A 27,396-nucleotide genomic window follows, 5' to 3' on the forward strand; every position below is an offset into this window, starting at 1 on the left:
ATGGCTTCAGAGGGGCTAACTTTTTTGTGCTTCGGTCCCCCGAAATTTCGCCGCGTACCTACAGAAAGTTCTGGGCTCTACTCTTTGAACGCGCAAGAACAAATGCTTTCGTGTCGCTGTGTAGTTTACACACCTGGAGGGGGGATAGAACTTACCACCTTTTTTTGGGGGTACTTAAGTGCTACCATCTATCGACAGAAAAAGTTCAAATCAGAGTTGTCTTGTTAAACGAAAAGTAAGGGCAACAACAGCAAAGACAATGCGAAATGAACACTGGCAGCGCAAACAATGAGAGCGCAAAAAGTTTTCACTGAGGCCGCGTCGCCGAATCGGCGTCTACACTCTTACACGGCCACCAGGCTTGCATTGTGTGTGGGGACGGAGGAATACGCGGAATACGGAATAGCCGGCCGAAGTGCCGAAGGGGAGGTGGTCCCAAGGTGTGTCAAAAGATGACTCACACTTATCTGTTCTGGCTATGGGACACCTGCATAGGCTGTATACCCCATCCTAGCTGTCACCTGTCATTGTAAGTGAATTTTCTCAGAAAAGATTCCAGGGAGCTTAGGGGGACCCAAACTCAAAAACGTATTTTTCGTTGTGTCAGCTGTGTGGTGGGTTACTGGAAAAAGGTCCATTCTCTGACCACCACCCCTTGAGAGGGGTTATTCTTATTTCCAGCTTTGGCAGGATATACAAAGAAAGTTCTCGGCCCTACTTTGTTCGCGGAAGAACTACTACTTCCGTGAAGCGGTCAAGGGGGTCGCATTATGATACATCGTTCTGGCGCACGAAAAACACGGACGAAGGAAGAACAGACACACAATCGCCTTCTTCCTTCGTCCGTGTTTTTCGTGCGCCAGAACGATGTATCATAATGCGACTGTGAACCAACTAGCCCAGCTGTCTACGCTTAGAGGTCAAGGGGGTGTCGCGGTAAAATTTACACACCTGGAGGGGAAATAGAAGTTCCCTCCTTTTTGTGGTAGTTAAGTGACGCCATCTATCGACCGAAAAAGTTCAAATCTGAGTTGCCTCGTAGCTGGTGAGCCCTCTTAAGTTGTACCCGACTATAGACATATGGTAGACAGCGCTTGTCGAGCTCATGTTCTGACTCCATGGAGTGTTCTTGTCATTGAAAACTTTTTTTCAATACAAGGGGAGAGTTCCGGTAGGGACCCCTATTTCAGGATCACACTGGCTTGGGCTGCTCGCTTGATCCTGTCGGCCAGTCATTTGAGGCTGGCCGTATTTCAGTTGAACAGGGCAACCGCCCGCTGATATGGGGCTGGGTCTCTGCGCTGGTTTCACAGCCCCTCCCCCTCTCACACACACACACATACACTCACTCTCTCTCAAAAGCAATGAGGAATCTGTGTGCGAAATTTTAGCTCGAGCGATTCACCAGTTGAGCTCAGAGAAGCATGCGGCGCGCGTATAATTCCGAAACACATTAATATGCAAAACTTGCGCGTGATCAAATTAAACCTTATGCTCAGATGCACGTTGTGGTGCAATACGAACTGAAACGGCAATGCGTGAAGCAGTAAGCAAGACATTTTATTTCAGGACTATTATACACAATTTCGAGAACTAAATATAAGCTGTAGAAACATCAAACATTGTGATGCATAAGAAGAAAATGTATATTATGGGCGCTGATTGTTGGATAGGTTAAGGTTGAGCTTCCCTATAATTATACAGTTCTGAATAAGTGGTAATCATTATTATACACACAATGTAACACAGGTACATAATAAGTACAATTGGACTTCCAGTAGCACTTGGGCTGTAGAAATACTGTGTGCTTAAAAAACAATAATAAAATGCATTAATTATGATGCATATGCAGTTTGACAAGGGTAGTAAAAACAATAACATTGCTTGCCCACGCTTTGTATGAACTCTTGAGCAGTATACAACATTTAGAGTTAAAGAACATGCAACAGCCTCGACATGCATTCAAAGCTTTGCATGTTAGTGTGTACTGCAAGCATCAAATGAAACACAATTAAAGAAGACACTTTGTTCAAAGACAACACACACACTTTGTTGAAACAAATTCGGTTAATCATGTAACACAATTTCCCTAACAGCTATTAAGTCAGTTCTTGGTAATTAATAATAACAATATTTATTTTTCACTGACCTCAAGACAGGAAGCAGCCGCAAGAAAACTGCCTTAGTGGCTTGGCAGGGCTGATAGCCAATGATTTAAAGATGTTACTGCAGTAATATCTGTCCCATAGCATAGTACTGCGTTTTCAATAATTTTTTTAACTATTGACCTTTGAATTGTGTCAGCTTTGTGTGCTTTTGTCGCACCCTTTCTAGGTGAAGTTGCCCTGTGGCCGTTTTGGCAAGATAATGCATCCTGATGTCTAGATATTTTTGTACAATTGCCCTCACAAGGTGGGATGAGTGATTTTCAAGGGGAAGGTTATCAATCATGTGTTCATTAAGAACTCTAAAAAGGTCTTTACCTATAAATGCTGTCATTGCAGCTACTGCAACCTTATCTACAAGCCCTCGTGACATCAAAGGAGAACAAGCTATGGCTCGACGCAGTTCTTTCTCACATTGCTGACAGATTGTGAGGACATCCTTTGAGGGGTAGATTAAGCCACCATGCGATTTCCTTCGAATCAGGGAGTAGGTTTTGTCATCATGACGTGATGTGGTTAGTGCAGATACACACTCATGACACTTCAGACTGGCTTGTAGATTTCTTACCACAAATCCAGCAATGTATGAAACAACAACCTCGGAAGTTTCTGAAATTTTGCCTGGATCAGAGCAGTAAGCATGCTCTTCAATAATGCTCGGCACTGTTTCGACAGAAGGCTCATTTTCTGTTAGGCTTTTGCGAGTGGTGGTCATGTTTATTACCTCTGTTGAAGATGGCTTCACAGATGAGCTCACATAGAGAATGCTTATGTGCTCAAGTGGAAGACAGTTTCCACTGGCAACATCTTTCACCTCATTTTGCACTATAAGGCGCTTGAATGCTGCAGCAAACTGCCGTGCAGTTGGATTGTCGTTGCAGCGGCCGAATGAACGTATCGCTGCAAAAAACAGTTCAAGGTGGTCCTGGCTCAATTTCGAAGTAGGCAGGTATGCTAATACTGCATTGTCCTGAACTAAATGGATGTACAAGGAAATTACACTCTGCATGCAAATTAAAAAGCCAATAAATCCTGTCTTTCTGTTAGTTTCTGTGATCAGTTTTTTTTGTGCTGGGTCTCGAATAAAGGAAAAGTATTCCTTTGCTTTTTGCAAGTATGTGGTAACAGCAGCCACATTTTCAGGGCACAAGGGCTTTTTCCAGCCTCTTTGCTTCAAGTGTCGCGAGTTGAGAATGTCGAACACATTGTTCACATATCTTACAAACTCTTCTGTGGCTGCAGAATCTCGCAAGCTTGTTACATTTAGTTCCCTGCATTCTGCAATAGCATCTGCTACAGATGTGCTGAATACCTGTGCTGCAAGGGACACTTTCATTGGCTGAGAGTGCCAGTTGATGTGGGATTGTCTCAATTTGTTTGCTAAATGTAGTCCCTCTGAGTATTGCAACTCATGCAGCTGTTCGATGTGCCTCCACATTATTAGGCCTCCACTGGCATTTTCTAAAACTTTTTTGTCGCATAGTGTGTTTCTAAGAAGCTTAAGCATGTGGCAGGCATCCAATAAAACAAATATTGGCCGATTTGTAACAGGGTGAGGAAAAGCAGTGTTCAGCTCTTCCAAGCCAAGCTTGCAACCAAGGTTGCGCAACATAGAAACATTCGCAGCTGCACCATCGCAAGTTAAACTTACTACATGTGCGCCCTTTTCGTGTGCAAGAGAAGTAGCCTGGAGGACAATGTTGCTCCGTTGCTCACCTCCTAGGCCATCAACAAGGAAGTACCCTAATGGTAGCTTCCATCTCCCATTGATTGCCACCAGCATAGCAACAAAGGAGTCTTTAGCAATGGGGAAGCTGTCATCGTTCACTTCAGTGCCCATGTCCACATGCCCATGAAACCTCTTACCGTCCCATTCGACATGTCGCCTAATCGCCATTTCGTCTACAACCAAGTTGCAGAGTGTGGAATGGCCCAGCTTTGAATTTTCTTCCACTTTCATTTCAAGTGCAGCCAATGCTTCTTTTGAAAAACCAGGAGAGCCATCAATGTGCTCAAGCCATTTTGATAATGTCTTGGGATGAGGCAAACATGTGTCAAAAACAGCCCTGACATAGTTGTATGCCCTGGGGGAATAAAAATGCAAAGTTAAAGCAAAAGCTCTTAACTCTGGAGAGTAGGCCATTGAATGTGGTTTGCCTGTTTTTTCCACGATGTGACGCATCAATAAGTTTTCTTTGGAGCCTGCAAGGCTTTGGAGTGCAGCAATGTTTTCCTCAATCAGAATTTTGTTTTTTGATAGATCATCAATCACACTTGAAAGGCGAGCAACCTTGCGTTGAAGACGGCGCTGCGCTTGCTGCAGTCTTTTTATTTTCTTTTTGGTGAAGACATGGATGGCAGCATAGCGCTTCACCTGATGACGCAGGAACGCCTTTTCGGGGGTATCCTTTTTTCCTGAAGGCTGGCAATAATAGCACATACAAATATCAAAAATTTTCTCATTGCACTTTATTGATATGATGAAGACATGATTGCATGTATCACCCCAAGTTTGAGTATACACAGGCAAAAAAGTAACGGTGAGCAATTTTTTTTACCACAAAAACCAGAGCTCATGCAAAAATATGGTGGGAATTCAATGGTGGTTGTGTCATAAGCACCACTTGGCTTATGAAAGCAAGCATTTGAGCCTAAAGTGCTTCTCATAGAAATCCTGCTAGGAAAGGTGATGGACATATTAAAATGCTAGAGCAATAATGACTTGCAAAGTAACGTTTCTCAGAACTTCAAAATAATTTTTCATAAGTTTACATCTGATAAATGCTTTTCATAATCAAGCTAAACACACAAAGCTGTACGGTAGGCAGAATAGGGCTGGACGGAATGAGCTTCCAGTTATTTATACTTGATATAGTTTTTGCAGCCGGCATGCCATCAGTAATTAGAAAGTACTCCCTGTCGCCTCAGTGTCGCCCTTCAAAAACTTGTAATAGTATGAGCACTCACAGCCTTCCAAGTTAGTTCAATAGTCTAAATCTGATTTTTGTGTTCAGTGGTCACATAGCTCCAGTGCTTTATTTTGAGATAATTTCAAGTTTGGTCCTGGAACAAACGCACATTCCATCACATTTGTATTTAACGAAATGTGCATCATAAGCGATTGTGGCACATTGCCGAAGGCCGGAGGCATGGAACAAAAAGTATGGGGAAGAAAAACTGCCACATTTTTTCTCTGCATTATTTTGAACACCCAGGCTTCAAGAATAACTGTAAAGCCTCATTTTTGTTTAGGTTTGAAAACGATATATATTTTTTCTGACAAAGCTATCTATGAATTGTGAAGTGCAACCTCACAGAACCTCCTTCACTTTCCGTTAATACAGAAAACTTCAAAATCAAGAATGCATTTGATTGCAACATTCAACTGAAAATTTTCAAAGCATAATGTTCCTGAAGTAGATAATGATACATTTTATGTACTAAACAGGGATTACAGGGGTCCCACTTTCTTCCAACTGTTGCTTTGAGTGAATACAAGTAATGTCTAGTAGCCGTCTCACCATGACTGCAACCCTCCTGGCTTGCAGAGACGGTCTTGCAGTGGCTTGTGCATTTCCAGTGCCTTGTCTTAGGCCGGCCACCTGCATGGACACGAACACACAGCTGTTGTGAGGACACACAAAAGCAAGTCAACTTGACCTTTCTGCTCAGAATGCTACCAAAAAAAAACAAGTGCATGAAGCTGCAGACCACAGCCTTAAAAGAGAACAAGAAAAATAATCAAAATTTAATCCATTACTTAGGGAATAGAAAGGTTGCAAAATTGGGTTGCGCTCATTGGCCAACTGGCACAGGCAAATAGTGCAGCATATTTTTTGCATAATGCAGAAGTGTAAATGAATATAACTCACTGCAGCTTCGCGATCACTCTGGTTGCGGTCGAAGGGCAGCTGCCTGTGGCAAGGCTTCTTTCGCATCGGAGGGGACACAGGAATTGGCATTTCCTCTTCGGCAGATATGGTTCCTGAAGAATCTGTTTCCCACTCCATCAGGACCTCCACCTCTTGTTCCTTCAGTTCTTCTGCTGCCATCTCCTCTGGTGAAACACTGTGTTGCTCTGCAAGCGGCGGAGCAGTAGTTGTGCCTTGCGAGTCGCTTTGTGAGGGACCAGCAATTTCAGCAGCACTGCCGGCATCACACAGATGCTGCACCTGCAGCCATAATTAAGGGCAACAGAATCAAAGAATTTAGAACTGAACTGTGAGTGCTGACATGCATGTTGGTCTCTATCTATTTACACCTTATAAAACACATTTGCGAAATCACAAAAAAAAATTGGCCAAGCAACTGTAAGTTTGGATGGATTCGCCACATAAAAGTGCCGTCTTAAGCATTTCTACGCTGGTATTTTTGCCTATTTTTTGACTGTGCAATGTTTCTAAGGTACTTGTTTCATCACGAGATAGCATGCAGTACAATTTACTAGCTTTAAAGTAACTGGAAGTGGAAAATAAGTGCAGTTGCAAGCAATGCAAGAGCATGGTGAGTGCTACGCAAAGTGTAATTGTAAAATGGTCCGAAATATGCTCCCTTGTGCATGTGTGTTACACTAATAAAATTTCATTAATTGTTAGAGTCCTCAAAGAAATTTGCTGCATTGATTAAACATCTGCAATGCCCTCAGAAGAGGCCAATCTTGATCTCACTCTCACTAAACGAATTTGCACAGGTTTACATACTGATTCATTTGAGGGCTGTAGGCTTGTTTGTATAATATCCTTTTCATGCGAAACTTCTTGTTCAGTTGCCGTTGCTGCAGCTGCTGTCGATGGTTCTCCTGTGTGTGTCTGCACAGAAGAAAATAGGCACGTAATAAGACAACACGCTTACTATTATGGAATAATTAAACATGGTTTGATGCGTGCTTCAGAAGTGGCATTACACAGTGTGGCAGTATCTTAAATCAGAATTTAGAGCAATTTTTAGAACTGAAAATTTTCTTTTTGGAGAATTTGAGCTGAGGTGCGCCGAGCTTTGAGCGCTAATATTTCTAATCTGGAGCACTTCGGGGCAATCGAACATTGGCATGGAAGCATTCTGGCATGTGTAGGTTAGTTTCCAAATCTCTTTGATTGGAAAAAAATGCTGGGAAATTACAAGTATGATGTACAATCAGGGTCAAAAGTCTCTGGACCACATGTGAATGAAACGAAGCCGATAGCCCCACTATTATTCGGCAGCTGGAGACCAGGGAAAATTTTTTTCTTTCATCTCTACAAGTGCGACCTCCACAGCCGCCGACTAATAGTATATAAGCTATCGGCTTCGTTTGAGTAACACGTGGTCCAGACTCTTGACCTCAACTGTACATGACCGCCACACGTCGCTTGTGAATTGTACCCGGAAATTCACAGCAAGTGGATTGATCATGCTTGATAGAGACACCAGCAGGCCGTATTTTATTCATGTCAATGCCTCCCACTTCTGTTTTGATTAGGGTACACTGCGAGCATCACGCATATTGCAACCACAGGGCGATCAGTGTTGTGCGTTCAGGCCTAAGGTATCCCACAATGAGAAAGTCTGCTGTCAGCCAGACATGAGATATGTGTACCTACATATGTTGCCATTTCTGCGTCTGTGGCATTTCAATTTTTTTCACAATGCAGTCTTTGGTCAACGGCAACCAGTGTCATCCTTTTGCGGAAGATTGCGCCATCGTTGCATGCGAGTGCAATGGCGAGGGCAGTCGGTTTTCGTGCACAAAAAACACCACAATATTTAAGTTTTAGTATATCCCTCTATAATCAATCAATTTAATTAAGGGCCAACGCACTTTGGCAGGCAACAATATTAGCATGAACAAGTCGTTTTAGGAAACTCCTACACAGCGCTAATTATTGCCTGTGAATCACTACTGTTAACTCTGCTCTTGGCACAGCGTATCTTGTAATGATCAATAATGATTGAATGGAATGTTTAAATGACTAAATAAAATAATTGAATACATAAGGCAATTAATTTCACCAATTACTCTGAGTATGTGATGAGATTGGTGAATTACTAATATTTCCTTTAGAACTGAATGAACAATAAAAATAACAATTAAATCATTTGATTGATAATTATTGAATATAACTATTAGCTGTAAATTCATAAAATTAACAATGAAATGTTATGTAATTGTTAATTAGTGTTTGATTCGTAATTAATCAATTTACCATCAATGCACAATTACATTACTATATCAGAGGAGGCAACGGAAGGAGAATTCAATGCACCTTTAATTTTTTTCATATGGTAGTGCTCAATATGTCTTAAGGAATCGCTGATCAGTGCGTGCGCGGCAGGCTATAACTAATGCGACTGACGAAAACGTCCGAACTTTTTTTTGCATTTGCTTCCCCTAAACTACGCCCCTTTATTGGCCTTCGCGCAAAAAAGCGACAGCGATCGATGCCCGCGCAAGAGCGCGCGCAGCTCGTCCGAATCGATACGCGAGTGCCTGGTGCTATGCATGTTTGCTGTAACTGAATTTTGTGTCCCAGATGTTCGCACCCTCTGAGACTCGGCGCAATGGCCATATAATATCAATCGCAGCGCATCTTTATTCGTATTAAACGAGTGTTCGAACCGTTATCAGTGGGCCCGACTGTAAAGATATGTTTGCGAGTACGCATGTAAGGTCTACAAACAGATGCCATCATACTTACGTAGGCTAGGTCTAATCGACAGCCATATCTCAGGGAAAATAAGAAGCGAGATAACACTGATAGCGAGAAGCGGCGTGTGTGGGCACGTGTGTGTGGCGGATGGGGGGGGGGGGGGGGGGGATAGCGCGCAGACCGGCATACTCGCAGACCTCATAAACGCTGCCAGCAGCTTTGGGAGGCGAGGGTTCGGCTTGTTTCAAAGCTCGCCTCGTTCGCAAACGCACGCGCGCGCACACACACACAACATGAAAAAAAAAATACGAGGCAGCGAATAGGACTGACTTTGCCTGCCAAAAGGCCGCCCGTTGAAGAGATAGCATATCGCTTTTCGTGATGAAAACGAACAGTGGGGCTAAGCCGCAAGGGGTTGAGTACGTCGCAGCCCTGACTCGCGTAGGTTTATTAGCCCGGTTGGCCTTCGAATTTATCGGATATAGACAAAAAGCGACGATGATCTGCGGGAACGACGCCACTAAAGGAGCTGTTCCGCAACAGTACAGGAAACTATACGTTTGTTTGAGGCTTAATTTCATCGACATGTGGAGATTCAGTGAAGTTGCCGACAGGCATGCAGGCATTAAGGAGGGAGGCGTACGCTGCTCACGCATGTTCAGTGTAGTAAAATGATTATGATAGGTAAAGCTGGTTTCACACCGATATTACACAGTATATTATAGCCAGGTCTTCGCCCTAGCGCTGCAGGATAAAAAGAGACGTGCTGACAGCATGGATCCGAGATTCCCAGCAGACTGAGTACTTTGTTCTTCAGAAAATAAAAACAAATTCGAAAGGTCGAGAGCGCGGAGCCAACGAGAGAGAGACGGTTTGATGCTGTCTCGCCGCGCAGGTGTGAGGCATAAAAAGTTAGCGGCGCGGATGCGCGATATATATCGAGGCATCTCGTGTGTCCGACCCACGGCGGTGTCGGCGCGTACGTCCTCTTCTCGTCCTCTACAACACCATGCATGCATATGTCCTTAGAAAACCAGAGTGTCTTCAACTAGCGTATTCATGCATAGACAGAGCGGATTGATAATTAATGCTGTATAGATTTTAAGCTGAGCGCTACAATTGGGAATGACAGCTCGTTAAATTGTTTTGTCATGGCATAACCAACGTACGGCGGTCGGCAAACCTCGTCCCGGCTGGTGTCATATATGGTACTATACCGCGCATAGTTCTGAACTTGCTGTATACAACGCCACGAAATTGCGCATATGTGCATTGCAGTCGTGCTTATTATAGAAGCATTCACTCTCACTTAAATATTAGGGTGACTAAGCACGCAAAGATGTCGTCATATCAGTCACCTATTCGCTCCTATAAACACTGCTGTTAATTAATTGGCATGCACGCATATGCTACTTACAGCTGAAGCAAGAGAAAGCGATGGCACGGCGCTTGCAGTCAGTCGGCGAAGGTTCCCTGTCGCAGCCTTGAAGTCCTCTGCACGAAAATGCAGGGAGCAAACAACGCTCCATTTTGTCGGCAACCAATTGTCCGAACGTTGCAGTGCGTCAGTCCACCGTTTTCTGGCGGCAGGGTCATTCGGAAACCTGTCGCGAAATATTGAAAAAAGAAATGTTACCCATTCATGCCCGTTGGGCTCTTTGCCATGCAGAACCACAGCGCATATGTTCACCGCAGCACTATGAAATATTCACTCACCGGTGGAACGAAACCTCCGAAGAAACTATTTCTGTGCGGCTCCTGCACCCGGGCACGCAGCACTTCATGATGCGGTGCCCGCCTGAGGCCGTCAAAAATGTTTCGGTTTCAGTTTCTCCGCGCTGGTGCGCGCATGCGCGCGCGCTGATAAAAATCACCGCACGCCACCACGTGATATGGTCACGGGGGGACCGACTCCCTTCTTTTTGTATGCTTTTTGCTTTTTATGACTGGCTTCAAGGTTCTCTCCGGACGCTCCCTCCTCAGTTTTTTTTCCTCCATGGATTCGAGATTCCTTTCCCTCCGAAGCCGCGCCATGCCGGACGCTGCTATCGCGTCTACATCGCCCGTGAAACGGCGATTTTCCAAGGTCACGCCTCCTCAAGTCCCGCGGCGCACTGCCTTCCCCATTCGTCACACCAGGGCGATGACCGGCAGGCACCATGGATGGATGGATGGATGGATACGGCTGAACCCTTTACATCGGGCGGTGGCTCAAGCCACCTAGCCATGTCTTGTGAAATTTTACTCCTGTCTTGCTTTTAGCCACCAATCAGATAACCTTCGCTTGGTTACTTCTAACCTCTTAAAATCCACTTTCCCTTCACTATCCCTAAACCCCAATGCCTTGGGTAAGTCAGCTCCGCTGCCTTCCACTGTAGGGTGAAGCCCTTTACAGAAAAGTATCAAGTGTTCAGCCGTTTCCTCCTCCTCTCCGCACGCAATGCACAAAGTGTCTATCTCCTGGTACCTGACTCTATACTTCTTAGTCCGCAAAACTCCAGTCCTGGCCTCAAACAACAAAGAACTTCCCCTACAATTATCATAGATATTTTCTTTGACAATTTCCTGTTTAAAGGTCCGGTATGTTTCTAGTGCCGATTTCGTCAGCATCCCTGTTTTCCACAAAGCTCTCTCTGTTCCTTTAACCTTTTTCTTAACCGATAATTGCTGATTTGCCCCCTTACTGCTGTCCAGATATTTGCTTGTCAATTTTCTAGTTCGCTTTCTCCATTTCGTGTCAACATTCTTTATATACAGGTATCTGAAAACTTTCCTAGCCCACCGCTTTTCCTCCATCCTTCTCAATCGTTCCTCAAATGCTATCTTACTGCTAGCCTCTCTGCTCTCGAAAGACGCCCATCCCATATCACCCTGTACCCCCTGATTTGGTGTATTGCCATGTGCTCCCAAAGCTAACCTCCCTACTCCCCGTTGCCTAATTTCCAGCCTTGCTTGAACATCTGGCCTCATACACAGGACCGCATTCCCGAAGGTCAGGCTAGGGACCATCACCCCTTTCCAGATCCCTCTTACCACCTCATACCTATTGTAATTCCACAGTGCCCTATTTTTCATGACAGCTGCATTCCTACTAGCTTTATTCATTACATATTTTTCATGCTCTGTCAGATACTCAACACTGTTATTTATCCACACCCCAAGATACTTGTACTCATTCACTACCTTTAGCACGAACTCCTGTATTCTATGCTCGCCGCCCTCTTCATTAAATGTCATGACTGCAGATTTTTCCTTACTATACTTGAAGCCTAATCTATCTCCCTCTGTACTGCATATGTCTAACAACTTCTGCAGGTCTTCCTTGTTGTCAGCCATTATCACTATATCGTCCGCATATATTAGTCCCGGTAATGTCTGTTTAATCAATTCCCCTTGCTTGAAAAAAGATAGGTTGAATCCTAGTCCGCTCCCCTCTAGCTTGGCCTCCAAACCTTGCAGGTACAACATGAACAACAAAGGGGACAGAGGGCATCCTTGTCTAAGCCCCCGCTGTATCTCTACAGGCCCTGATACATTTTTTTCCCATTTTATGAGCACTCTGTTACCTCTATATATATCTTTTAAAAGATTAATTACTCCATTTTCCACATCCAATGTGCCCAATATGTCCCACAAATGCTCCTGAGTAACGTTGTCATAGGCTCCCCTAATATCCAGAAATGCTAGCAATAAGGGCCTATGTTCCTTTTCCGCAATTTCTATACACTGTGTCAATGAAAATAGATTGTCCTCCAACCTCCTTTGTTTCCGGAACCCATTCTGTAGTTCCCCTAGCACCCCCTCGTTCTCCACCCAAGCCTGCAGTCTATCCTTTATAATTTGCATCACCACCCTGTAAACCACAGACGTCACTGTTATGGGGCGATAGTTACTTACGTCTGCTTTGTCCCCCTTTCCCTTATATATCATGTTCATTCTACTTAATCGCCATTCATCGGGGACTTTCTCGTCCACTATCATTTTGTTCACTACCTGTATTAATGTTTGCTTGGATTTTGGTCCTAACTTCTTTATCAACCAGCGTGTCTGCGGAGGCGCCGCGGTGACGGGGTCCCCCGCAGACAGCGCTTTCTCCCCGCCTGCTTCGGCGCAGTGAGGGAGACGGTGGGAGGGCTGGAGTCGGTGGGGAAGGGGCAGCAGCGCGGTTTGCCGCCGAGAGTGGAAAAGAAAAATAAAGGTAAGAGGGCGACGGGGTATACAAGAGTGCCGGAGTGGCGCCCTCCGGGCGGCTCCGCTTTGAGGGGTGGCCAGTAGCGAAACAAAACTCTGGGTCCCAGCATTTCGATTGCTTGTTTGACTGGCTTTTTTTTTAACGTGATAGCTTTAAAAACTCCGTTGGGCAGAAAATCCGGCGTCGACGCTGTGTGAGCGAAAAACTACCGGCATGGCTCCGGCAGGTGGTCCCCAGAGAGCACCCTAGGAGGCAGGTAGGCCACCTGCAACACGTGTCCTTGCGGCGTCATCACAGTCCGCCCACCTGATAGAGCAAACTGCCCACCGTGGCAGGTAGCAGATGACTTAATGATTGGTCGATCGGGAAGAGCAACCTGGGCCACACATCAGGGACCTCAGAACAAAGGGGGCAAGGAGGGCTGTCGCCCCAACATTTTTCCCCTCCTCCTCAGTCTCCAACTGCTTGCACTTCGATCAGACTTCAGTCCGAGGACTCTTTAAATGCAGATCACTCTGGGGCTGAGCTACCTAAAGCAGCCATGTCCCAACAGAAGTCGACTGTCTGACCCGTCTACATGATCATGATTAGCACAATTTTAACTATGCACAATTTTTTTAATGCAGTTGATCACTTCTCGTGCGTAAAGCTCCCCATCTATAAAGCTTCTCATTTCAATTCGTTTTATATTGCAGTGCATCTTCGTACCGTTTATTCGTTCGCACCGAAAAAAGCGCCGGCACGCGGCTTTATCACTTTGTCTTATAATGCGAGATGCGACCAGACTTATCTCGAATGATCGTGGCCACGTGCAAATGCTTCCACATTTTCCCAGATTGTAGTAGTAGCTTTTCGTTCTTTATCTCGAAGGTTCCTTGCCATGTTTAAATTGAGCGCGGCCAAGAACTGCAGGCATTCAGTCGGATGACCGCCGAGCACGCTTGTGCCTATCGCCGCCGCCGAGTCATTCAGTTCTATGGGGCACGAGTCAGCCCCTTAAACAGTTTCTTCTGGAAGCCTTTTGTCTTCCTGACTGCTGGAGCGTCGTCACTACAACGTGACAGTTTGCATCAACCGTGTGTGTGTGTATATATATATATATATATATATATATATATATATATATATATATATATATATATATATATATATATATATATATATATATATATATATATATATATGATGTAAATGAGCATTAAATAAATAAATAGAAAAAGCTCGAAGTTCCCCCCCCCCCTAAAAAAAATTCCGGAGTCCCTGCCACACACGGTCCATCGCGGGGTAGCGGCGCATCCTACCCCTGCACCATTGCGCCAGCAGGGGTATGAGGACTGGCAGGTATCTATGAATGTAAAATAGAGAATGTGAAGTTCGATGAACTTTCCATGGCGCCGGTAGGTCTGGTGTTCGCGAGGAATGCCGCACCAGTGAAGTCCCTTAGCCTCAGAGGGACGCCCGATGGGGACTCGGCGGCGGCTGTATTGTGATCAGCGCGTCGCCAACAAAGGGACCCGTCCCAACCTCCCCTTCTTGCAGCGGATGTCTGTGTGTTCTTCGCGCCGTCACGGGCATAACCAACACCCCCTGGACAGGTTTTCAGGCCTGCGCCCAAAATTCTGACGTCACGGCCCGCCGGCCGACGTTCCCGGCCTCCCTTCTTCCCGTCAGGAATGTGGTTAAAATTGAGCCGTCACGGAAGCGGCTACAGTGGCCAGAGTGACCCTCGACCTCGCCTTGAGGGCCGTGCTTTCTCTGTGCTATACTGCAGTCAGCGCTTCAATGCTTGCTACTTGCTGACTTCCTATGCGTGTTATAGGAGGTTGAAGGTGCGATGCCCAATAAGTGTTGCGTGCCGGGTTGTTCTGGCAATTACCTGAAGGGAAAAAAGGTGCAGGTGTTTTCATTTCCAAAAGACGAGAACACCATGAGAAAATGGACACGTGCCATTCCTCGGAAGGATTTTGTGCCGACTTCGTACACCAAGGTGAGCTCATTCTTGCATCTCTGTAGCTTTTCTAGTGCCACTTCATCTGCGTTAATCCTGCTTTATTGAAAGCGTTAATTGCTGATGCAGCGATGTGGCAGGATAACCGGTAGTAGTAATGTTTGTGAGACTGAATGTGTACTCAGTGTTTGCGCAGGTGTGCGCCGATCATTTCGATCCTTCGTGCTTCGAGCGAAAAACAACGTACACCGATCCGAGGACAGGGAGAGTGCTTGAGGTGGACTTGCCAGTGCCTCGTTTACGCCTCGGATCTGTGCCGAATTTGTTCCCTGAATGTCCGTCATACCTATCAAAGGCAGGTCACAGCACAAGAGAGGCGCCTGGCGTGAAAAGAAGCCGACAGGAAGCTTCAGAACTAGCTCGGGCTCTCGAAGAGTCTGTAGCGTCATATGAGGAACAGCGTCAACAACGTCTCTTCTCAACGCTTGAAGAGATGCGAGTGCGGCTCGAAACTGCACAAGTACCCAAAATGTGGACAGTCATTCTTCAGACCCAGTGCACAATGTTTCTGCAGATTGTCGATGAAGGAACACCATGGCTGAAAGCGTCAGTGACAGTTTTCGGCAATCTGCAACTCAGTGCATGCCATTATGGCGTTCAAATCAAGAGGGTAGCAGAAGGTGTTGTGCCTGACTCTGTACGCGATGTGAGCGACTTGATGGATTTATTAGAACGTCTTGGCTCGTTAGGTGATGAGCACCAAACCTGTTCTCACTTTCTGAACACAATAACTGCTCTCATCGACAAGCTTGAGACGTCTCTGGATGAGAGCAAAAAGGAGACCGTGAAGTTTATGCGGGAGCAGTTGCTACTTGTTGGAAAAGAGCGCATCCAGTACAGTTCACAGACTATGGTTCTTGCATGTATTTGCACACAATTTCAGCACACGCGTACAAATCTTTAAGGAAAACAGCCTCAGTCATTCTGCCGCATCCCAGCACTATCAGGAATGTGTGTTCATCTTTCCGATATTCGCCAGAGAATGAGTGCTCAAACAATAATTTCTTGCAATATGTTGCACAAAGGTTCAAGAATCTACAGCCTCATGAGCACACAGTTATTCTGATGCTGGATGAAATATATATAAAAGCTTGCTTAGACTACAAAGGTGGCAACATATGCAGCGACGTCGGCGCATGTGTTCATGATTCAAAGCCAGCTAAGTTCCTTTAAAGAAGTGGCACACATTCTGCCTGTTAAGACGATAAATGGTGATCAGCTTCATGTTGTTCTGAAAACAGTCATTTTGGGCTTAGAAAAAATTGGGTACAGAGTAGCTGCCGTCGTCTGCGACAACAACTCTCGCAACAGGAAGGCGATGATGATGTTCTCAACACCACGTAAACTTCGCATTGTTTATCAGAATCCAGCAGATTGTTCGCGACCACTTTTTATGTGCTGGATTCTGTCCACCTCCTGAAATGCATTCGTAACAACTGGCTAAATCAAAAAAATTTTGGCACATGCTTTTTCTACCCTCACTTCGACCTCTCGGACAACAGTGTCCATCCCGAGAGCATTAAAACAGCTTCGTTCAAAGACTTGCGCGAGCTGCACAAGCAGGAAGCTTCAGAACTTTTAAAGTCAGGTTATGGGCTAACATCAAAGGCACTGAACCCCAGCAATTTAGAAAGGCAGAACGTAAAACTCGCACTTCAAGTATTTAATCCACATGTAGCGGAAGCCCTCAAAGCCAAGAACTCAGACACTTCTCTCTACCATGCGGAAGCGACTTCGAACTTCATCAAGATCATCAATCGCTGGTGGAGTATTGTTAATGTTAAATCTCCAAAAAAGGGATTCCACCATCACAATGTGTTCGAGGAGCCCATTTCATCTACTGAAGATGATCCAAAGATAGCCTTCTTGTCTTCCTTCATCACATGGCTTGATGCCTGGGAATTTTACCGTCACGACACAGGCGTGCTGACAAAGGAAACGTTGAGCGCTTTAAGGCTTTCATCGTATTCTCTAATGGAGTTTTCGAAGTATTGCATTAGTGACCTTGGCCACAAGTACGTACTTCTTGGAAAAGTTCAGACCGACTCTTTAGAAAGCCGCTTTGGGCAGTACAGGCAGATGGCAGGGGGACAGTATCACATTTCTGTTCGTCAGCTGTACGAAACTGAAGGAAGGATCCGCCTCCAGAACTCTCTTCCCGTAATGAGTACCGAGGACTTGAGAGATATTGATGACACTGACTCCAGCAACGAGATGGAAAACAGTTTCCACATAACAGTTACTGACGCTGACCTTGATGCTCTGAAGTCGCGTATGCCTGTCATTGCTTATGTTGGCGGCTATTGTGCTCATGCTGCATTAAAAGTCGTAAAATGCGACAGCTGTCGAGACAGCCTGGATGTTGGTAGGGTTGAAAGTGCGCCAGATGATGACGCCCATTCATTAATAGCCCAGCTTGATCGCGGTGGCCTGAAATTCCCATCAGCATTTGTGGTCACCGTGGTGATGCACGCAGAAGCCGTTGTCAGGAAGCTTGTAGCAGAAAGCACCTACGCACACTTTCTACAAGTCGGAAATCAAAAAAAGCTTGTAAGGTACCTGACAATGAAATCACTCCCAAGCTTTGAAGAGGTGTCTACTTGCGAAAAAGGTCACACATCCGATTTGCTGGGGGCGTTAGTGACTAACTGTGCCACAAATATTTTGCTCAATAATTTGTGTAAGCAGAAAAACGATCTTGACCGTGTCGCACGAGAGGATAAGTTGAAAAAAAGGAAGGCGAGCATTTTTGTTGAAAAGTAAGTTTTGCCTGTCTTACGCTTTGTGTACTTGTGCGCCGAGTGATATATGTAAATACATGTTATATTTATTTGGCTATGTTTTTGATTCACTGCTTGCAGAAGTCATGTACGCTTGTCCTTCGCCCCCCATATATTTTGAGTGTTTTTCCTCATGTACACTTTGCAATAACGTTAGCATCTAAACAAGTTCGCCGATCATTTTTGGTTCACGCGTGAGTGATGCTCAAAATAAACAAGGATACTTCTGTTTGATTTCTGTCTGTCATTTAAGGATGTATGGCTCACTGGAATCTGAAACCGTACAAAATGTGTACTCTAGCTCCTTACCAAAAGTTTGTCTGGGAGAACAACCTGTTTCTTCCTGGGTCATCAGCACAATAAATGAACACCAAACGGATGTTCAGCCGGCGCGTCATGAGCTGCGTTCGTTTACATCTCTAAAATTCCTATTTTTATACGTAAAACACACGTCCGTATATGCCGATGCTTCCCTTTTCATGCTCATGCGTTCGCAACGCGCGCGAATGAATACCAGCCAAACCGGCTGGCCTTCGCGCCGTGACGTCGCCGACGTCATATCACGTGACGCGCAGGCCTGAAAACCTGTCCAGGGGGTGTTGGCATAACCCGCCTTGAAGAAGGTTATACAGGTAGGGCGGTCGACATGTGTGGGGCGTCGAGGGGTTGCCGAGGCTTCGGGAATGCAGGAGATACGTCTGGGTAGGATCAAGCGACCATGAAGCGCATTCTTCCCTTGACGACTGTCTCCTTTTTTTTTTCTGTAAAGAACTTCGAGCGATCGTCTCGTCGGCATACGTTTGTCTCGCGTGCACGTGTGCGAAAGAGAAAACAGATGACATGCAATGTCAGGAATGTAGTAACTGCTGTGCCATTGGTGCGGTGGGAAATGGTGGTCGTGTATGTACTGTTTGTGAGTTTAGTTGCAACACCTACCCGCCACGGTGGCTCAGTGGTTAGGGCGCTCGACTACTGATCCGGAGTTCCCGGGTTCGAACCCGACCGCGGCGGCCGCGTTTTTATGGAGGAAAAACGCCCGTGTGCTGTGCGATGTCAGTGCACGTTAAAGATCCCCAGGTGGTCGAAATTATTCCGGGGCCCTCCACTACGGCACCTCTCTCTTCCTTTCTTCTTTCACTCCCTCCTTTATTCCTTCCCTTACGGCGTGGTTCAGGCGTCCAACGATATATTAGACAGATACTGCGCCATTTCCTTTCCCCAAAAATCAATTATTATTATCATTATTGCAACATCTCCTTTCCCCAATGTTTGTCCAGTCGAGGGAATTGCAGAGCTCTGCCTTTCCTTTCTCCCGACCATTGTTTAATCAATATTCTTTCCCCAATCTGTGATTAGTTGGCGGAAACCTTAATTTCCTTCCCTAACAACTGATTGGTGAGGAGGGTCGCTTGTTACCTCATTGGTTGCTTTCCCCGCTAAGGGCGGAGACAGGGGGGTTTAAAAACAAGCGCTCTGGGTTGAAGCATTTAAAGCAGACAGCTGGGCTAGCTGGTGATCTTTAGAGTCAATGCACATGGTAACTGCGCTAGAGACACGGACAAAGATAGGAGGACACCAGGAACGCTAACATCAACTGGCTTTATTCCAGACAGGCACATGAATATATAGGCAAACGTGTACATCAGATCACACCCTAAAGCGCATGTGCAACGGCACCTTCTTGTTCAGGAAATGTATTTCTTTAGAGGACAGTGATACCGATTGGTTGCTTACGCAAGGCTGTCGTTCTATGTGAATGAGGAATGCTTCCAGTATTTCGCGTCGTTTTTGATCTGAGCTTACAAAATTGACCCTGCTCTGATTAAATATCGGAGAACATTTATCCTTACATCGTTTGCAATGTGCCGCCAAGTATCCCGGACCTGATAATGCCTCGACAGCCAGCTTGTGTTCCATAAGCCGAACATTGATACAACGGCCAGTTTGGCCGATGTAGCAATTCCCGCATGACAGGGGAATTCTGTAAACCACATTAGTCCTGCAGGCCACATATGGCCTTTGATGTTTTATCGGGCAACGGGGCTTCTTCAGAGTTGAGGCAACATTAACAGCTTTACACAATTTTCCGAGTTTATCGGGTGCAGTCAACACAACTCGGACCTTGCCTTTCTGCGCCACCTTCTTTAGGCGGTGTGTCAGCTGATGGATGTAGGGCAGTTCTCGATAAAAATTTCTGTGCAGTCCAGTACAATGCGTTTAGATGGGTACAGTTCTTTAAAATTGTCTGGCATGAACAGGTCCACTGTGTTACGTGATGGCCACATTGGTACCTGAGTTAGCATTTCATACAAAAAATTAACCCAAAATGAGTACATAGCACTCACGGTCGCCACAGACACTTTCAGGCGATATGCCAAATCCTGCTCTAGCAGGCCAACTCTGAGCCTGCAAAGCACTGCAATTAGCTGTTCTTTCATTGTCAGTGCTGGTGGCCTGCCAGCACCCGTTTTCAGTGCCTGGTACATGCATCAACATGTTGAACGAACGCATCAAATTTTTTGAAGGAGTTGAAGCCCGTATAAAACACGAGTCGTTTCTCATCTGAAACGAAATCGTGAACTTTGGAAACACAATCTTTTAGTTTTAGTTTCTCTTTGAGTGCCTCAAGTTTCACATCGTGCAACTGAGACTTCAGATCCTCGACCTCTTTCTGGAGCCCAGATTTGTCTTTGCGGAGCAAGCTATTTTCATGCTCGAGTTTTTCGCAGTGTTCGAGAAGGTGGGCGACTTTTCTTAGTGCGGCAGCAGATGCTGCGTCTGGAGGCCCCATGGAGTATGAGTGGTCGGCACCTAAAAAAAAAATGAACTGTTTAATGGTTTGCGAACAGTTAGACCCTGCTTTAATGCAGATTTCAGGTTTTGAAATAGTCACTTCAGCCGACAATGGGTGTTCTGAACCTTTGCTCTCGGCTTACATTGATAGATAGATAGATAGATAGATATGTTTATTTGAGTGTGCCTCAACAGCCAAGTGGCCTAAACGAGCGCACACTAGGTCAGATACATCAAAAACACCACTTCAAAAGATTTAAAAGCAGGCACGAAAACAACAATTAGGCAAATATGTCCATGTCATTAAACGTTTTGTTATATAAGATTTGTAAACGAGTCATTGGACAGATGGCGTGCAAATCGGGATAAAATGTGTCGAAACATTTTGCAGCTTTTGCATGCGGTACACGAAAATTCAGCGACATCAGTAAGGTCCCACAGTTAATGTAACCGCGCACGACGTTTTGCAGAAACTGCATGTCACGTATGCGTCGCCTGTCGCCAAGGGTAGACATATTGAGGTCTGCCAAGAGAGAATCATAGTCGTAGAAACGACGGCGACCAATATATCTATCATAATAGATGCGTATGAACTTACGCTGGACATTTTCAATTTTCGTGCAATAGGCGACAGATACGCTATTCCAGGCTACTGACGCAAACTCAAGACGCGGTCTCACAAGGGCACAGTATAGAGTGCGTAGACATTCGTGCCGCCGAAATTTTTTTGTTAATCTAGAGATAAGACCAATATGCCTCAATGCGCGTAACACAATTGAATTTACATGCAGTCTAAAATCAAGCTTTGAATCAACAACAACACCAAGGTCTCGTACATGAGCCACGCGAGAAATCTCACCCGCCAAAAGTGTGTAATCAAACGTAACTGTGTCGCGTTTCCTAGTTAGAGACAGAACAGAAGTCTTCTTAATATTCAGTTTTAAGCGATTCATGAAACACCAATTCTCAACGTTGTTAATGTCAGCTTGCAATTGGCGGCAGTCCTCAATATCTCCAATATTACGGAATAATTTGAAATCATCTGCGAAGAGCAAAATTCTCGAGTTCTTGACATGTAACGGCAAATCATTAATAAACACTAAAAACAACAGCGGTCCTAAGTTGGAGCCCTGAGGCACTCCCGAAGATGACAGAAATTCGTTGGACACACAGCCGGAAAATCGTACCATGTTACGGCGGCTGCCAAGGTAGCTTTTGAGCCACCTGCAGTATATGGGGCAAAGTCCGTATCTTTCCATCTTCATCAGAAGTACCTCATGGGAAACCATATCGAAAGCTTTAGTCATGTCAAAGTAGACTGCATCTACCTGACCACGATTAAATACATGTGGCCCAGTATAATCAAGAAAGCTGCATAAATTCGTTTCCACAGAGCGACCTTTCAAAAAACCGTGCTGCAGAATCGAGATCTTCTGTTTGAAGTATGAGCCCATGCGTTCGCACATAATCATTTCAAAAACTTTCGCAAAAGAACAAATTAGTGACACAGGACGAAAGTTGTTTACATCACAAGCATCGCCAGACTTGAATACAGGAACAACTACTGACAACTTCCAATGACGAGGGAAAACACCAGTTCGCAACGATAAGTTGAACAAATGCGCCAAAACAGGGCCGAAAATGTCAGCGCATCCTTTGATTATGAAGCTGGGAATTTCATCAATTCCTGTTGAAAGTTTTGGCTTAAGTTTCTGAATCGCCGAAAGAACCTCATGCTCGGTGACAATATCATAAGCTAAACAGTCAGCGCTGTCTTCAAGAGTGATAACAGCAGTTGTGTTATCATGGCGCACAAAACAAGAGCTGAAGTGATCAGCAAAAGCTTGGCACACATCTTGATGTTTAAAACAGATGCTATCGCGCGTCTTTATCACAGCAGCACTAACCTTATCATTTCTTTGCTTGCGCACAAAATCCCAAAAACTGCTTGGTTCCTTTTTAAAGTTCTGTTCGAGAAGTCTGTGGTAGTCGGCTTCATCACGTGCAATCAGTTTTTTCACAATTTTTCTGCACAATGAATATCTTTGGTACCAATATTCACTTTCTGATTTCACGTAGAGTTTGTGATACTTCTGTTTTTTCTTCAAGTAATGTCTCAAATCGTGCGAAAACCAGCATGGAAATCTACACTTCTTCGATTTACGGTGAGGTATACATTTTTTCATAATACCTTGTACAGTTGATGTAAGTAGCTCAACGCCTGTGTTTACATCCTCAGTCTCAAGCAATTCTGACCAGTCGTAGGCCAGAAGATCATTGTACAGCCTAAGGTAATTGCCATACGCGTATCTAAATTTTTCTGGCACCATCTCACGCACTGCACGAAACGACAAGAAGAACGACAAGGTAAACGGGCAATGATATTAGTCTACTAGAACAAGAGGATCGCGCACCGCTTGCACGCCAAAAAGAGGCACATTAGATAAAATTAGGTCTAAAATGTTTCCAGCACAGTTCTTCATTGTATTAAATTGATATAAACCATGAAAATTACTAAAATCAATTAAACATTCGGCTTTTTCTCGAGTTGCTGTGCAGTCACTAGTGACCAAACCAGTGGACCAATCGACCTTAGGAAGATTAAAGTCCCCGTAGATGTGAACCTTGTACTTCAAAAAATCAATTTTTTCCCCAATATCCAAAAAATGATCGGTAAAAACGTTAGGAGCAGAATTTGGTGGAAAGTAGTAACAGCCGACTAGATAGTGCGATTTGTCACACGTTGGAATTTCCAACCACACACATTCTTCGTATGTCTCTAGGTCTGGTCTCCTAAATGCATTTAGCACAGAACGGCAGGCTATCAGAACTCCGCCCCCGTATTTAATCTTGTCAGAGTACACCCTATCGGCCCTGAAAACAGTGTATTCATCTGAGAAATAACACGCACTTGAACATGATGCGTTTAGCCACGTTTCCGTCAGGCACATAATGTCATACTCACATTCGTATGCATTCGCGAAGAGAGCTTCCCTTTTAGTTCGCAGCCCTCTCGTGTTTTGGTAATACAGCTTAATTTCCTGAGCCATTTTCGGATGTAGTTACAGCACCATTAGCGTCATCAAAGCGCCGTGAAGACCACAGCTTTCCATAAAAAGGGCGAAATACGCAACCATCAGGCCACACTTCCGGTTTGCTCACAAGTTCAAATAAATGCTCATCCATAGAAACGTGAAAGGAGCAATATGTATCGTACTTAGTTTTCAGTTTTGTGCAAGTAACAACCTTGTCACCTACTGTGTCCGCCAAAAGTTCCTGTATGTCCGACGCCGTTGTTGTCGGGTCCAGACGAGAAACAAATAAGCTTTTCTTCGCCGGTAGTCTGGGCGCTACTTTAAGCATGGACTGCTTAGCTGTGCCAAACGTTGCTCGAGGCCGAGGTGGTTGGCTCACCGCTTTCGACGGGCGTTGCAGATGAGTACTCTGGTCCTGAGCAGGAGGCTTCGATGGAGGGGCCGACATTCCAGCAGGCGGATTTGCCGCCACGGCTGAAGCGTAGCTGGGAGATTCCGAGCAGTCAAAATGCGAGCACTCACTCTGGCTGACGGTACGAACAGACGCACTCAGGCCATTCAAAGCCTCACGCAGGAGCGCGTTTTCCGCACGGAGCTGTCGCACCTCATCAGTTAACGCATCCATTCGACTAGCCATTTCTTGTAGCATTAAAACAACACTCGGGGAAGCACTGATGGAATCTGAGTCTTGAAAATCCAGGGAAGAGCGCTGCACTTCGGGGGGCGTTTCCGTGTCGCCGGCTCCGCCGATAAGCTCTGCCGCCGAAGGATCACGCCGCTTCACGCAATGAACACATTTGTACTTGCTGGCACCGGATTCCATGAGGATGTTGTATTCCTCGGCCTGTATGTTGATGCATTTGCAGTGAAAACGCTGACTGCAAGACGCGCACGGCAAAAACTGCTGCCTACCACGAATGGGCTGGGAGCAGCGCGCACATGCGTCCGCATCGGGCGCCATGGTTCATACTGCAGTGTCAACAAAGAACCAGGATAACAAAGCCATACAGCCCAACTCTCTTTCACTCCACTGATCCACCTGTGCAAGCAGCTTACCAACCAGCAAGCCCAGATCAATACTATCCAGTTATACTTCTAAACCTCATGAGCTGTTTGTTTCCCCTCCTGAGCATGCAGTTCGACGACGTTGCAGCTTGAGCTACCAGCGTACTGGTGTGGAATCGCCAATCATGCTGCATGACCGTATCCGTAGTGAACCAAAATACATAAATACTAGGTTTCATGCACCCAGCAAGTCCGCCAAATTTGCACTACATTTGGATAGCCTGACTTTTGGGACATTTCTCCAAGCTGGGGTGAAGGCAATAATGTCGAGAAAAAAGAAATGAAATGGGTAAGTTTCACAATTTTGTGCACTGGTGGAAGAGGTACCGCGTTTATCATAAAACTCGCTGTAGTAACATATGCACGGTAGAAATCACTGATGACATTTATGTCACAGAACACATGAGGTTCTGCCACTCCTAACATGCAACCTATCATGCAGACGTCCCATGGCTAGCTGCAAAAGCTCGCGGAAAACTGGCTTCGCGGGAAAAAGTTTTGTCAGTTTTCACTGGATGAAGAAGCCGCTCGCTATAAATATGCCGGTTGCCACAACACCCGTGGACCCCGGTATCAGGTGGGCGCGATAGGGCTCCGTTAAAAGCGAAAAATAAGTTTTCATAGTGGAATGAAGAAAGCGACAATTTTTAACCACCACTAACCTTCCGTTTCCGTGCGAGGCGAAGCCGGTGCACCGAAGGTCAGCTGGGTGGGCTCCTTGGAAACTGCGTCACTCTCTGCGTACAAAACGCTTTCATGAAAATGCGTACACACAAAGCCGAAACATCAGAAAAAAGATGGCACAGTTAAAGCGTCGCTTACTTTGATCGCATTGGGGCACGTCAACAACGCAGCCGATCTCCAACTCGTTCAGAAGGAGCACCGGGCTGGCAGAGGCAGTTTTGGAGCTCGTCTTCTTGCGTTTCGCGACTGGAAAGGATTTGGAAGTTATGATAATATGCAATAACAGTCTGAATATATATACTTACCGGTATTAAAGGAAAGAGATGATTGATGACTTTATGGGGGAAAATTGTTGGCAGCCGGTTCATATAACCACGGCGTCCACTTGCGTTGAAGTGGGCTCCGCATATCCGGTGGTGCTTAGAATGTTGCCACAAAGAGAAGCGACCAGCACTTCCCTGGCGGTTAATTCTTCTCACCCACTCCTTTTTTTCTGTTTCATTTGCAGGGAACGCATGAAATGAAACGTTATTGTCTCTCAGCGTGTTGTTGTCGCAACCAGGCACACAACAAGTCTGACCGCCGCCTCGGCACTTCGACGACATCGCGTGCAGTAGTGGCTGCGGTCACTAAGTGACCAACAGGCACGTAACACTTAATATAGCGCACCTGCAACCGCCCACCACCAAAAAATACACGAAATCTCAAACCAAACGAAGTACGCACACACACACCAACCACAGCTATGCAAACGCAGGAGACAGGAAAGATGACCGGCCGGTCGGCGCTCGCTCATTTTTCCCATAATGCGTCGCGCGCCCGCTAGGTTTTTTCGCGGCGCTGCGATTTCCGAAATGGTGCATTGTTTGTCGTACAACGTTCCGGGTGGTGTTATACATGCGTGTGCGTGGGTATCAATGCACCCGGGGGTAGTAATGATTTCGCATTTGCACACGCGAGCAGTTTCTGCCAAATTTTTATTTATTTCACCGCGTTCATTTTTCATTTGCTGTTCCTGTCTGCGGTGGACGGAAAGGCGTTCGTGCACGCTGCTCGTCTACCTTCGCACCAGAGTCTGGTTGCCTGCTGAAGCTGCGAAAGAAGAAAGAGATGCGTCGCTCCCCCCTCCCCCGTTCACGTGCAAGCAGTTTTTGTATCCCCCTCGGGACGAAGGCGCACCGCCAAGCGGTCGCGCACTTCCAGACTTGCCGAAGAAGGTCGCGGCATTGTTGCAGGGAGGGAAGGGCGCAAGGGACAGAGGAGGCTTCGGGGAGACAACTTATCCACAGGCATTTTTCGCCGAACGATCGAGCTTGCTTTGATGAACACGCCCATCAGCACAAAGCCGGCGCCGGCGCTTTCCGAAGGCTGAAACGTGAACATTAGATGCGCCCGGTCGCGAGGCGAATTAGGAGAAAAGACTGTCTGTTGAGAGAGCGGATGTTTGGCTGACGACTCGACACCATTTCCGGGGTTGACAGGATGGAAGCAAGACACGCGCTCTTTTCAGCCTCACTTCGGCCCACTGCCACTGTACAGGAGAGGGAGGGCGGTGGGGTCAAACTAGCGAAGAGTGAGTGATCTCGAGGATGCAGCCGTGTGAGTCACGAGCCGGTTGCTGAAGACAGACAGAGGGGGATAGAGAGAAATACTTTATTCAATGGCAACGGTCGAGGCCTCCTTTTCAGACACGTCTACCGACAGCAACTAACCCCCCCCCCCCCCCTTCTTCTAAGTAAGAACGTTTCTAGGAGGGAAGGAGGAAACCACTTTGGCGGGGGGGGGGGGGGGGGGGGGGGGGCTTTTTCGACGCAGAACGGTCCATGAAACGCAGTGGAAAATGAGACGGCCCGGGCCCGTCCAAGTCTTTCCCCAAAATCCGCACCGGCCAGAAACCGGTTAGGATCTGGCAGAGTGGGAGCCGCTCTCGCTCCGAGCGCATAGCGAGACTAGTCAATCCGAATGGTCAGCGAATTCTTAGAGCGGAAGCGCAGGAGGCAGAAGGGGGCCGTCACTTCCGGAACCCCGCCGCGGCACCGCTGGTGTCA

At 46.0% G+C, this 27,396-nt stretch overlaps 1 protein-coding gene and 1 long non-coding RNA gene across 2 annotated transcripts; both read right to left on the reverse strand.

Annotated features, from left to right (window-relative positions):
- Positions 1-1,830: 1,830 nt before the first annotated feature.
- LOC144124418 (uncharacterized) lies at positions 1,831-6,902 on the reverse strand. The gene is made up of 4 exons (XM_077657050.1): positions 6,866-6,902; positions 6,038-6,337; positions 5,687-5,767; positions 1,831-3,065 (listed from the first exon to the last, which is right to left on the reverse strand). Exons 2-4 carry the CDS (start codon positions 6,215-6,217, stop codon positions 2,991-2,993), a joined length of 336 nt encoding a protein of 111 aa, XP_077513176.1. The 5' UTR covers positions 6,218-6,337; positions 6,866-6,902; the 3' UTR covers positions 1,831-2,990.
- A 51-nt stretch (positions 6,903-6,953) lies between these two features.
- LOC144122842 (uncharacterized) lies at positions 6,954-10,594 on the reverse strand. Its single transcript, XR_013312913.1, has 3 exons — positions 10,508-10,594; positions 10,209-10,395; positions 6,954-6,973 (listed from the first exon to the last, which is right to left on the reverse strand). It is a non-coding gene; the product is annotated as an uncharacterized LOC144122842 (long non-coding RNA).
- Between the last annotated feature and the right edge of the window lie 16,802 nt (positions 10,595-27,396).

This window comes from Amblyomma americanum, chromosome 3 (assembly GCF_052857255.1).
Source record: "Amblyomma americanum isolate KBUSLIRL-KWMA chromosome 3, ASM5285725v1, whole genome shotgun sequence".
Taxonomy (NCBI): Eukaryota; Metazoa; Arthropoda; class Arachnida; order Ixodida; family Ixodidae; genus Amblyomma; species Amblyomma americanum.